Source organism: Apis laboriosa, unplaced genomic scaffold (genome assembly GCF_014066325.1).
Source record: "Apis laboriosa isolate Shangri-la unplaced genomic scaffold, ASM1406632v1 scaffold5_cov152, whole genome shotgun sequence".
Taxonomy (NCBI): Eukaryota; Metazoa; Arthropoda; class Insecta; order Hymenoptera; family Apidae; genus Apis; species Apis laboriosa.
The window spans coordinates 78,826-92,674 of NW_025223857.1; the positions used below are offsets into that span (position 1 = coordinate 78,826).

The 13,849-nt window shown below is 29.7% G+C and overlaps 3 protein-coding genes across 5 annotated transcripts in view; 2 read left to right on the top strand and 1 right to left on the bottom strand.

Annotated features, from left to right (window-relative positions):
• The window catches only part of LOC122717906 (zinc finger protein 236-like), an 8,457-nt gene extending 3,580 nt beyond the window's left edge, over positions 1 to 4,877 (top strand). Inside the window, 11 exon segments of the mRNA XM_043942420.1 lie at positions 25 to 423; positions 585 to 819; positions 912 to 1,281; positions 1,406 to 1,518; positions 1,633 to 1,896; positions 1,977 to 2,260; positions 2,407 to 2,575; positions 2,692 to 2,804; positions 2,895 to 3,153; positions 3,250 to 3,529; positions 3,684 to 4,877. Coding sequence (XP_043798355.1) covers positions 25 to 423; positions 585 to 819; positions 912 to 1,281; positions 1,406 to 1,518; positions 1,633 to 1,896; positions 1,977 to 2,260; positions 2,407 to 2,575; positions 2,692 to 2,804; positions 2,895 to 3,153; positions 3,250 to 3,529; positions 3,684 to 4,789 — 3,592 coding nt within the window. The 3' untranslated portion in view covers positions 4,790 to 4,877.
• LOC122717905 (probable tRNA (uracil-O(2)-)-methyltransferase) lies at positions 1,474 to 7,649 on the bottom strand. Of its 2 annotated transcripts, XM_043942418.1 has the most exons (5): positions 7,514 to 7,649; positions 7,334 to 7,426; positions 6,129 to 7,190; positions 5,099 to 5,972; positions 1,474 to 1,579 (listed from the first exon to the last, which is right to left on the bottom strand). In XM_043942418.1, the coding sequence occupies exons 3-5, from the start codon at positions 7,071 to 7,073 to the stop codon at positions 1,503 to 1,505; spliced, it is 1,896 nt and encodes a 631-aa protein (XP_043798353.1). In that variant the 5' UTR covers positions 7,074 to 7,190; positions 7,334 to 7,426; positions 7,514 to 7,649; the 3' UTR covers positions 1,474 to 1,502. The 2 variants fall into 2 exon arrangements, with proteins under 2 accessions (XP_043798353.1, XP_043798354.1); XM_043942419.1 differs by lacking the exon at positions 1,474 to 1,579 and having other exon boundaries at positions 5,022 to 5,972.
• A 412-nt stretch (positions 7,650 to 8,061) lies between these two features.
• LOC122718049 (FAD synthase-like) lies at positions 8,062 to 11,286 on the top strand. Of its 2 annotated transcripts, none has more exons than XM_043942722.1 (10): positions 8,062 to 8,387; positions 8,500 to 8,594; positions 8,656 to 8,779; positions 8,851 to 8,975; positions 9,053 to 9,196; positions 9,280 to 9,419; positions 9,514 to 9,717; positions 9,817 to 10,011; positions 10,136 to 10,422; positions 11,109 to 11,286. In XM_043942722.1, exons 1-9 carry the CDS (start codon positions 8,267 to 8,269, stop codon positions 10,401 to 10,403), a joined length of 1,416 nt encoding a protein of 471 aa, XP_043798657.1. In that variant the 5' UTR covers positions 8,062 to 8,266; the 3' UTR covers positions 10,404 to 10,422; positions 11,109 to 11,286. The 2 variants fall into 2 exon arrangements, with proteins under 2 accessions (XP_043798657.1, XP_043798656.1); XM_043942721.1 differs by having other exon boundaries at positions 8,063 to 8,387; positions 11,104 to 11,286.
• The last annotated feature ends 2,563 nt before the right edge of the window (positions 11,287 to 13,849 follow it).

A 13,849-nucleotide genomic window follows, 5' to 3' on the forward strand; every position in this document is an offset into this window, starting at 1 on the left:
GTTCCTTTTTTTTTATTATAATAGAATTGATGAATTTCAAATATACACATTTTATAATAGATTACACGCAAAATCTGATAATAATAAGGATTCCAATATGCATATCACAATTGATACTGATATTCATTCTACTAATCAATCGAAAATTCAAGTAAAAAATAAATCAAAATTATCACAAGAAGCAGAAACTCTAGTACCTCAAGTAATTTTACAAGAACCGTTGCTAATTAATGATGTGGGAAACAAAATTTGTGTAGCACAAATATCTTCAAAAGAAAAACGTGCTTATGACGGAACTATCGATCAAACCAGACCGCACAAGTGTTGGATTTGTCAGGCAGCATTCAGAAAGATTAGTCATTTAAAGCAGCATCATCGTCGTCATACAGGAGAACGTCCGTATAAATGCACAAAATGCGATAGGTATATATATATGTATATATCTATATATAATTTACAAATATTTTTTTTCATTTTCAAAAATGCATCCAATGAATTTCTTATTATGCTTTTTTTCTAATGCATCAGTATAAAAATATCTAATTTGATGAACAAATAATTAATATATAACTAAATCATTTCAGGAGATTTACATCGAATAGCGTTTTAAAATCACATTTGCATACTCATGAGGATTCGAGACCATATGGTTGTTCAATTTGTAATGCAAAATTTTCAACGCAAAGCAGCATGAAAAGACACATGGTTACACACAGTAATAAAAGACCGTTCATGTGTCCATATTGTCACAAAACTTTTAAAACTTACGTCAATTGTCGGAAACATATGAAAATACATAAACATGAATTGGTACAACGGGTATAGTATCTTATGGAAAAAAAAAAGAAAATAAAAATTGGATTAATTGGTCAATAATAATGAAACATTATTATATTTTTTTGAATTTACAGCAACTGGAACAACAGAAAATCAGAATTCAAGAACAGTCTTCAGATAAATTGAATTTAAAGGAAAATTCTAAACAGGAAGCGGCTCTTGAATCGTCTTGTTCCTCTTCTGTCTCTATCACAACTATTAATTCCACCATTACCACCAATATTGCTACCACTACTACTACTCCCGCTATCGTCACAACATCCTCTTCTACATTTTCAGATAATCTTGTACTTTCTCGACTTGGATCAGTTGAATTATCATTTCAATCACAACTTGGGTCAGAGTTTTCACAAACTTTTCCCGAGTTTCAAAACATAAGTGAAGAAAAAGAAAAAATAAGAGCAGTTTTACCAACAAATTGCGATGCTACAACATTTATTAATCGTACGTTTTAAATTTTTATATATTTTAAATATCAAAAAATTATTTTTTAAATTGTAAATATATACACTTATATATACTTTTCTCTCTCCCCCTTCCCCCTTTTCTTGTCCCTTTTTGTTTTTAGAGAACATATCGGGAATAGCTGTAACGAGTCTTGAAAATTCACAGATATTACACGCCGATGAAGCTGGTTCAGTTACATTGCCGATTTATTCCGGAGATCAGACACTTACACCAGTATGTATATTATATATCGTGGTTATAATTTGCCAATAATGGTTATTAACTTGCCAATAAACTAAATAAAAGAAATGCGATTAGTTTTCGATATAAATCTATATTTGATTGCAGGAAAGCATACGGGAAATAGAAGAAACATTGAATCAACAATTTTTTAATATAGGAATGAATCTTAATTTAGGGAGTAATCAGACGAGACATTCGAATAATACAAATACGAATGATTTCGATCATATGAAAGAACAACAGCCTGTAATGAATGTAATATATGAAAATAATAATAGCGATAATAGTAATAGTAATGTAGAAACATCTAGAGAACATGTTTTTTCGTCACAATTAGATTCATTTGAGATGGATCATATTGCTTTGCAAGTAAGACAAAAAAAATATTGCCTTCTATGAATCTTTACTAAGAAAAAGAATTGAAAGAATAATAATTTTATTTATATCAGTCGGACGCTGAAATCGACATCGGTTTAGATACAAGAAATTCAACTAATATGGCGAGTATATTGCCTAGAAATATGAAAAATGAACATGAACTTTCTGTTTGTGTTACGACATCAGATAATACAAACGTTGAACAAACAGAGAGATCTGGTATGCAAGCAGTGGTATTTGTTTCTCAGCAAAATCTTCCTAGAAAAGAGGGGATAGAAGATAAATTTGCAATAGAAGAAACTCACAAGAGCAATATCATCCATAAGCAATGTACAATCAACCCGATATTCTTTACGTAAGTTAATTGCTTAATATCTGTTTTATATAATATATATATAAATATATATATATATTATATATTACATGAAAACAAAAATTTTCTATAATATATATGATTTTTGATGGACAAATTGAAAATAAACAAATATTTAATATGCATAGAGAAGAATTTCGAGAAACATCGCAAAATTTCAAGACTCAACCGAATACGCGTAGTTTGTCATCCGATGTTGCAGAAATTAAAGTCGCTACGAGTAAAATATCTCGTGGGCAATCTTTATTACAATGTCATATGTGTAACCAACAAGGATTCACAACAATTGCATTAAAAGTAAATATTTCTAAATAAGCAATAAATATTTTCTTTCTTTGTAGGATTCTTTTTTTTATATTTATCATAATTATAAATATAATTAAAATCAAATAAAGATATTTTTTTGATATTAGGAACATTTGACAAGCCATCGTGGAACAAAAGAATATCAATGTACGGAATGTTCTTCAAAATTTTACACAAATGCTGGATTAAATAGACACTCGAAGATTCATTTTATTAAACAGTGAGTGATTTGAAAAATTATTTTAGCGTAGATTATGATTAATCATTTTTATTTTTTACTTTTCATTTTTATATATATATATATATATAGATTATATAAATGTTCGTCGTGTGACAAATATTTTAATGATAAAATCGAACTGCAATCGCACTCTAAAATTCATGAGATTCCAATATGGAATGCATCAGAAATAAATAGCACGACAGAAAATTCAACGCTTTCATCGGAAATGCAACCAGTTGTAAATGGTCATTCATCTTTGAATATCATAATAGATACAGATTCTGCAGTTTCGGAAAAAGTTCTGTTAGATACGGTAGCAGAAAAAGAAGTAATGGATCGAGTGGAAGTAAGTTGTTACAACAATATGAAAAAAAAAAAAAAAAAAAAAAGAAGAAATAACAAAGGATTATTCAGCGAAAATTTTTATATACATGTCATATAGAATATCTTGGTCGAGGAAAAGGAACGGAAGGAGTATACGAATAAGTGTAAATATTGTCCGAAAACATTTCGCAAGCCAAGTGATCTCATAAGACATACACGTACACACACAGGAGAACGACCGTACAAGTGCAATTACTGTAATAAAAGTTTCGCTGTAAAATGTACTTTGGATTCACATACGAAAGTTCATACTGGAAAAAAAACATTTCGTTGTCACGTATGCAACAGCTTATTTGCGACTAAAGGTAGTTTGAAAGTTCATATGCGTTTACATACAGGTAAGTGGAATGATTAATTATAAAAAATTTATTTCGAGAAAGAATATTCATGTTATATATTTTTAACTGTTTTTCGTATATTTTCGTAAATCGTTTGATTTCGCATTTTTTTTCTTTTTTTCTTTTTTTTTTCTTTTTTTTTTTTTTTTTAAAGGTTCAAAACCATTTAAATGCCCTATTTGTGATTCGAGATTTCGAACTTCCGGTCATAGAAAAGTGCATTTATTGAAACATGCACGTGAATACAAAGATAATCCAAAAAGGAAACAAAAACATTTAAAAGTTACGGCTATAGCCGAAGTGGCAGCTAATCTTGAAAAATGTGACAGAAAAGAGAAGGAGGTAAACAACTTTGATACAAAGCAACAACTGTCACAGGAACAGCTTTCGCAAACAGGATTAATTTCCCATTTGGATGCATATAGTATTGAAACAGCTGCTTCCTGTTTATCCGATCAAATTAACTTCGACACGGAAGGTGTCGCGTCAAACAACAATCAAACAATTGTATCGATAAATGAAAACAATCATTTAGTTACTAATTTACATTTTCTTTTAACAAATGGTCTTGTTACCATTCAAACCGAAGAATCGTTACTTCCACAATCGTCAAATGACAATTTGCATCATCGACCGACTATAATTTCCGATGCTGAGTGTACATTGACAACATCTAGTCTAGCATCCGATACTAATAATGAAAATACTAATAAGAATGAAAATCATATAGAATTAATGTTAAAGACACCATCGAGTAATTGTCTTTTAACGGTACCAACGCTGACACCGCAGTTAGATCAATCATTTTCAAAGATGCCTGCGCAAAAGGCGTTGCCAACAGTATCGGATAAAGTAGCAATTAAAGGGAATTCATCCAAGAAAGAATGTGACATTTGTGGGAAAACATTTACAAAACCTTATCAAGTGGAAAGACATAAACGAATTCATACCGGTGAAAGGCCATACAAGTGTGATTTATGTACAAAATCATTTGCTCAAAAATCAACTTTACAGATGCATCAGAAACATCATACTGGTGATCGTCCATATGCTTGCTCGTATTGTGAATATTCCTTTACGCAAAAAGGCAATCTTCGAACACATGTGAAACGTGTTCATCAATTGGATACTGTCGACACGAAGAAATGGAATCGCGTGCGTCAATCTTTCTTACCCAAAACGTATAATCAAGAAAACACAATCGAAACTAAGAATTTAAATCTAGATAATATATCGTTTGTTGAACTTCTTAAGGAATGATATGCAACCGGTACAAATTATTATTGATTTACTTTTTCATTAACTGTGACGACTTTGATAATTTCAGAATGTCGATGAAATGATAGAGACAATAATAAATATTCGATGTTCTTCCAATAATATAACAGTTAAATAATTGGTTCGTAATATTTTACGAATAAATATAATCTAATCGCGTCCAATGTATAAAATTCGTCGATTTGTATGAAAGTGAAAATAAATTTTTAACGTGTAATATTAATATTACATTTTAATATTAAAACAATTGTTCTTTGTTAATAAAATTATTATATTAATGTTTGTAATTACATTTTGTTTCAGTTGCAGGGCAACCATTCGGATGATTTTCATAAAACCAACAAGATTTAGTTTTTTTTTGTGGCAACGATAATTTTTTTTTTTTCGATTTTTCATTAATTCTTTCTATTCCAGGTATGTTAAATTCTACTTTTCCTTGAGCAACACGAAATATATGGCTGTGATTTTTTAATAAAGTTTGAAGACCTCCATATTCTTTTCGCAAGTGCATCATAACTTCTTTTGGAATTGATTTAGCGACTTCACGCAGTTCAAGACATCTACCAGCATTCCAAAATTTTTTAGACGTTCCTTCGATATATATAGTGCAACCTTCGTGAAGTAACTGACTTGATACAATATTAACAATATTCGTAATTAATGTTTTGTCTAACTGCGTGCAATTTCGTACTTTTTCTACTTTGTCCCGTGGCTTAAAATCACAAGTCCATTCTTCCATCGTACCACCGATTTTTTTATTCGATTCATACTTTTGTTTAGTTAAAGTTGTTTTTGCACTTAATATTTGTTTAATACGATCTTCTAAATTTTTGACATTTTCATATGTTCTTTCCCATCCAATCAGGCATATTCGTTTAGTAGAAGGAATTCTTAATTTATCAAGATGCGTCGTGAATCCACATTGAACGCATATACTTCTCACATAATCAATGTATTCAGAATATTGACTTTTAGAGGCACAATATCTTTGATATTTTGTTCCATTAAGTTCATACGAACAACAAGGTAATAAGAAGAAACGACAATTGCTAGAACTACGTGCAGCAATTATAGGAATCCATGGTGTTAATTCATCCGAATGATTCCCTATAATCCAATCTACTTCCGGATATACCGTTTCAGAAGATGGAACAATGGTACAAACCTATATAAAATTAGTTAGTGAATTTCATTAATTATATTTCATTCTTTTTATGTATATATATATATATAGATATTTTTATGTATATATATATATATATATAGACAAAATAACAAATTTTCAAACGGTAAATCTAATAGTTATTAAATTTATACATACTTGTAATGGAGTTTCAAGTGGATACAAATCCCATATTTTTCTTTTTCGTAAATCAATTCCTAATCCACGATGACCTTCACTGAATAAAATATGTACGAGTAAACCATTACCACATCCCAAATCGAGAAACGATTGTAAATCATTAATTCCCTTCTCAAATCTCTCTTTTTCCCATAATAATAATAAATAAGTAGCGATTGCAATATCTTCATAAACAAATTTTATTGGATCTGTATTCTCAGGCCAATTCTTTATCAATTTTATACCATATTTTTCTTTCAATTTGCAATATAATTTTGCATATTTTTCAGTTGATACGAAATTCAATGAAGATAACGAGATCGGTGTCCGGATTCCGGATTCGCTTTTCGCCCATTTCAGGATACACGGAAGAAGTTTTTTCTTTAACCATTCAATGCTGAAATCGGACATAATATTATTTACTTGATGGACACTAATGGATATGTAACCATCTGTTCCTTGTTGTAACATAAATGGCATTCTGGTACCGAGAGATTGTTTATGTACGAGAAAGGGTTTGTGAATATTTATTACACAACCTCTTTCATTGCTCACTAAAAAAAATTCAATACCAGTAGAAAATATATATGGCATACGTGGCAATTGTTTTGTCACATATAAATGAACTTTTTCATTTATATTTGTTGTAATAGCCACTTGATTAAAAATGTGCAATGCATCCAATAATGTTCTATTATCAATATCATCTTTTTGGTGATTTATACCTAAGATCGAAACATCCAAAGTATTAATATAATTGGAAATTTTAAAAATATCATAATTAATTTCAATATTCAATATTTCAATAGATGCTAGAATTCTACGGTTTATAATTTGAGGGTTACGACACCATATATCAATAGCTTTCAAAAATTGTGATGCACTAATTTCATTTTGATCATTTATTATGGTTTTGAAATCCATGTCTTGAATAGAACAATTACAAATTCTTCCTTTACTAAAGAATAAATTACAGAATGTATCTACAATGCTGATAATATCTTTGCATATTTATTACTTTGTTCCTTTTGGTTTAGTGTACTAAAAATCATATTGAAAAATTTATATTATTAGAATATACATATATATATATATATATATAAGAAAAAAAAATCAAATTATTAAAAATATTAAAAACTATTAAAAATTATTATTTGATGAAAACATTGATGAAAATTTATTACCTTTTTAACTATCCATTCTGCATCTTGCATTGCTTTTTCCATAATTTGCTGAACACGTTCCTTATCGGGTTCTATTAAATGTTGTTTAAAATTCTACAAATAATGAAAACAGTGAAAACAGTGAAAACAGTGAAAAAATAAAATAGGTTATATGTGAAATATTCTACAAGTATTAAATACCAATGTGATTAATATATGATCTTTAAATATATTTAACGATATGAAAATTGATAATATAGAATTTACTTGTTTAACCGAATGTCTATAAAATCCTTGTGCTTCCTTTGGCAATTTTTCGCATTCTCGCAATAAAAATTTGTACAACTGTCTCGGCGATTTTAAAGCAGCTTCTCGTAATGTTGCACTAGCCATCTTAATGTAGAAACGATGAAAAATACTAGTAAATATTATAAATAATATATTGTTATTTTATATAAATATGTTAGTGAAAATGTAAACAAGATGTAAAATCTTTTAAGATTCATTTCCTTTTATTTCAATTTTAATTAAGATTGTTTTTATATAATACTATATAATAAAAAAAAAGAAACTATTTTTAAAAAAACTTAAAGCAATGAATAGAGATATTCAATTTAATTAAATAAAAAAATAATAACATTAAAAATACGTACATATATATATATATATATATATATATATAATAATTAGAATAATCAAATGACTTTATGCAACAATATGTAAGTTCTTAATAATAATTGAAAGATGGACAAAAATATATTCGTAAATCTAGTATATATGTATATAGGATAAATAGATATACATATACATGCATATGTATTATAAATCGTAGTGTACACAAATCAAATTGTATTGTTGAAGGATGTTCAAGTTGGAGGCGCTGTGTAGGATATCATTTTTTAGCATTATCCGTTGCATTGTATATATACTTGTTAATGATAAGGTTAAAACGTTATGATGAATTTACATCGATACATAGTAAAAACTTTATTGAAACGTTATTGGCAAATGACCATGAATTGGACATTAATTCGATTGAAAAGTAGCGAAGGACATCCAACTGCTGGAATAATCGGTAACATTATACATACATATATATATATATGTATATATATATATATATATAAATATCATGCATATTCTATTTTTATTGAGATTAAATTGTGATTTTGATTGATCTTATTTAGTAATTGGAGATGAAATTTTAAAAGCGCAAGTAAAAGATACCAATTATTTCTATGCGTGTAAGCTGCTTTATAAATATGGAGTCAAAGTTCAAAAAGTGAGTATAATTTTGCTGTTAATAATTTCTATTTTGATTATTTATTTATTTATTTTTTCAGATTGCAATCGTACGAGATGATCTTCAAGATATCGCGAAAGAAATAAAATACTTTTCTAAAATGTTCAACTATGTTTTTACATCAGGTGGTATAGGACCAACTCACGATGATCTTACATATGAAGGTTAAATTTAATTCTCAAAATTTTAAGAATATATAATAAATACTTTTTTCTAATGAAATCATATTTTACAGCTATAGCATTAGCTTTTAACGATACATTGCATTATCATCCAACATTAGTGGATATTATAAAAAATTATTTTGACTTGCAAGACTTGTTTGGAACATTTCCTTTACCTGCTTATAAAATGGCATACGTAAGTAATAATGAAAATGGGAAATATAAGTGATAATCAAAGTAATAATCAAAATAAATCTTGTCTCATAATTTTAGATACCAACAAAATCTGTACTTAAATTTGGAAGAGACGAAGTTACAGGCCAAAAGCTCACTTATCCATACGTAATAATAGAAAATGTTTATATATTTCCTGGATCACCTATATTTTTTGAAAAATCTTTTCAAACATTGTGCAAGGTATAATAATATACAATACTTGTTTAAGCGAACTACAATATAATAAGAGAAACAATAGAAAATAACAATATCATTTTTTGTAGGAATATTTTACTTGTTGTAAAAAATTCGCAACAACCGAAATTTATATAAATGCGAAAGAAGAATCGTTCGCAGATATTTTACGCAAAGTTGCATTAGAATATTCAAATGTTACTTTTGGCTCGTATCCGGAACGTAACAGGTAAATAATATACAATAAAAAATAGAACTACGAATCGTATATATATATATCGTATGTTTTAAGAAATTAATAGAAAATTAAAAACGTTTCATAGGTATTACAAAGTGCGTATAATTATTGAAAGTGAGAATGAAAACGACATTGAAAAGGCAAAGAAAATGTTTTGCGATCGTATACCGTCAAATATTTTGGTAGATTATGATCGGACACCGCATGAGGATTGCTTATCGAAGTACGAAATGTTGATTGAAAAGTCCCAACATCGATCAGTTTATGAATGTTCCTTCAAGAAATTCGTGTAATGCCTCTACAAGTGGAAAAAGTATCGATTATTCGTAATTGATTATAAAACGTCATCGAATTTTTCTTTGTTTTCTTTCTCTTTTTCTCCTTGTAGAAATTACTATGAGAAACCTGAAGAAATTTGGATATATTTGGATGGTAGCGAAGAATCGATCATTATGATACATCTTGCTCGTGTCGTTTGCAATAAATTGCGACATTGTTCGAAGATGAAACTGCGTGCAATTTGTTTTAAATCTGATATTTTAAAATCGGAAATTAATGAATTTTTTAATGAAATTAAAAATATGTAAGTATGAGATCGCATTAAAATTATGCAATGATTCTTTTTCAAAATCATTTTAATCTATCAATACAAACACGATTTCGATATTTGATCAATACTAAATATTATTGTATTATTGTATCGACAGGTACAATATCGAATTATGTAAATTAGATTATGAGGAAAATGATGTTGTTCGTGCAATAAAAAATTTTACCTTATTGAAACCGGAATTACGAAAATTATTGATTGGGAAACGGTTAAACAATAACGAGAAGGAAATTTATAATAATCTTGAACGATTAAATGAAAATTCCACACAATTTGTACATTTTCCTCTTATCGATTGGACAAACAAAGATGTTGAAAATTTCTTTAATTCTCTGTTTTTACCTTACTATATCACAAAAAGTTAAATGATAAAGTAAATAATAGGTAAGAAAATGAAAAATTTATCTTCTTATTTACATCTTATTTGCTATTTTATTTTCTTTTCTTTTTTTTTATTCTTTTGTTTTTAATTCTTATATCACATATGTATATTGTCGTTTTCCATATAATGAATTTCTTCTCGTAGATATGAGGCAAAAAAAAAAAAAAAAAAGAAATAAGAAAATAATGTACTAATAAGATGACAAAAATGATGACAGAAAATTTTATATTTTATAATCGATAAATTTTATATTTAAATAGTAGTAATAAAATATACTTAAATAGTATCAAAACGAATAATATATGATTTAATATATAATATATAAATTGAAATTAAAATTGAAATGAATAATTAGAATTTATAGAATAATGAGATTTGTAAAATTAATTTCTAGAATGTACAAAAAGATTATCTTAATTTTTTTTTCTCTTTTTCGCCCTAGCTCTCGTTTTTTCTCTTTCTCCCCTTCCTCTTTTCATTTTTCCTTTTTCATACGTGATATGGGGAGAAAAAAAGTGCATTAAAATTAGTTTTAATCCATTAAAAAGAGAACGCATCGAGTTATTCCTCATCCTGAGAAAAAAAACCATTCGAATAATCGAATATTTTAATTTCTTTTTTTTTTTTTTTTTTTTTTTCAATATTAATTATCTCAAGTAATAATAATAATTCTTTTCCCTTAGAATAGATGACAGTGAGCTCGTTCTAAAATTGAGAGATGAATCAAGATACGAAGATCAATGTAGAAGAAAATGAATTTTTATCAATAGAATATCTATAATTATGCAGTTTGGCATTAAATGGTATTTAATTTTTAGTTATTTATGATATTTAATTTTTAATAATATATCGGTACACATTATTTTTGTCGAGTATAATTAATCGATCATAATTCAACGCATTGTATAATACTAATAAAACGTATACTATATCTTTTTTTTTCTTTTCCTCCTTCTTGTCAACGATTTAGTTATTATTGACGTAAAAAAAAAAAAAAAAAGAAAAAAAAAAGAAGATATGAAATAAACGATAGTAGTTGAAATTGCGGCAAAAAATAAAAAAATTGAACGAGGTAATTCAGGAGTGACGCGAAACAAAAAAAGAAATTGAGGAGATGGAAAAAGTTGAGCGAGAAAAAAAAAAGATGGAGGTGGGGAGACGGAAATGAGCCTCATATTTCACCAGAGTATTTCATTTAAGTTTGAAATTGATTACGCCAGAGTAGAATAGAATAGTAGTAAGAAGTCGATGGTACAAGATTGGGAAAAGACAAAGCGCATAACCTGTTTAAGTGATTGACTAATTGGTTATTTAATCGATCGATTTGCTACTATATAGTTTGTTCGTTGACCAATAAAATGACCGATCGATTAATAGATTGATTGATCGATAAAAAAAGTGATTATATAAAAGTTTATAGGTAAAAATGAAAAGAAAAAAATAAGTATAAAAAACAAAAAGGATGAATGAAAAAAAAATCACATCTACTTATCACTAATGATAATGATCGAATTGACATAATTAGACATTTCGTAAGATTGAATCATTTTTACGTATCGTTTGTATTCGAATCATATGAAATGATTTTGACACGTTAAAATTAAAAAATTTGAGAAAAATAAAGAGAAATAAGGAAAATAAATGTGAACTTGATACGTGTATTGAAAAAACAAATGAAACGAATTTTACAATTTAACAAAAGAAAAGGAATAAATTTTGCGATAAAATAAACTATACAAGAAACATTGATAGCGTTTGCATAATAGATTGCACATTACAAGAAGAAGAAAAAAAATCATTGAAATGAAAAGTGAAAAAAAAAAAACATTTGAGATCGAGTCGAAAATGATGCGAATTGTGGGTTGGTCTTTGCGTAATCGTAGGTGAAGCTCGAGATGAGAAGAAGAACCTGTGATAACTGTAACGGCAAAGTAGCGGTGGTGGCGGCGGCGGCGGTGGTGATGGTAGTGGTGGTGGCGGTGGTGGTGGTGGTGGTGGTGGCGGTGGTGGTGGTGGTGGTGGTAGTGGCAATGGTGGTGGTGGCGGCGGCGGTGACGGTGGCGGTGGCCTAGACCAAAGGCGCGGCGTGGTCGATGGCAGTGGTCGCGTGCTGGTCGCGTGCCGGAGGCGGAGCCAAGCTTCGACTCTCTCGCGTGCCACCTCCACCCTAAAGTTCGCGGTCCCTGTTGCACCCTCCGACACCCTCCCGGAACATCGGGGAGCTCTTCTACTCGACGCGACGCCCCTCGGTACTCTTTGGTTCCTCGCATCTCCCCTTCTCTCCGCCAATTCCCGAATCTACAGTCGCTTCCTCGTCGGTTATTGATTCCCTCGGGTAGCTAGTCCCGAAAAGGGTGCTAAAATAGGATGAGGACGAATTGAAAGAACGAAAGCGAGAAGGTGTAGAGAAAAGAAATTCGATGACGAGTGTATCTCGAACGGCTCTCCTTTGCTTCTCTTTATTTTTCTCTTCTCGTTACTCATTTTCGTCATTACTTTTCTTTTTCTTTTCAAATCGTTATTTATCGCTGAATAAGCTTTAAAGATGGTGATCGAATCGGTAAGTAAGCGTGTACGTACACACGTACAATAGCGGAATGCGATGGTTCGAAAATTTAAATAACGAAGAGGATCTATCGGAAACTGGTATTAAAAAGATCAAAAGCATCATGTCGAGTAATCGCAGTGACGATAAATATTATTATATCTATTTTTTTCTTCGTTAATAAATGTTAATACATTTATACAGAGACGCAATGTCGATAAGGAATGTATAAGTGAACGGGGAGGTAGAAGAAGGAATATAACGAAGAAGGATGTATGTAAATGTATATCGGTATAGCGAGTAATATATATGATTAGAAAGATGAAGATATGGCGAAAAAGTAAGATTACACGAAGAGAGCGCGAAAAAGATTAAATGAAATTCTTAGAAACGTCGATTTATTAAATTTCGTTGATTTATCTGCGACATTATCCATCCTTCAAAGTAAGTTCTTGTTTGCACAAACTTGTCGTATTGAGAGCACCGCTCTTGAATCTCGAAACTTTGCAAACTCCCCATCTCTTCCTCCGCCACCGTTAGTTGGCCTCCCACCCGTTCTCCTCGGGACTCACGCTGTAACCAAGGTTTCTTCTTCTTCGTCTAAACTTGTACGTTGGTACATACGATGTATCCATGCATGTAGATGGATGGATAGATTGACAGATAGACAGGTGCAGTTTATGCGACGTCTACACGCATATTTCCATCCATTCACAGATTGCTCTTTTCGTTTCGATTCTGATCGTTTTTATTCCGTACCACCACGCTTCGTCTCGTTCGTTGCTGTCCGGGGTTGTAGTTTCCGTGCAATTCAACGGCATAACCTATTTTACTTTCGAAAACTCAACGGATCAATACCAACGGGAATGCGACGAAGACGAGCG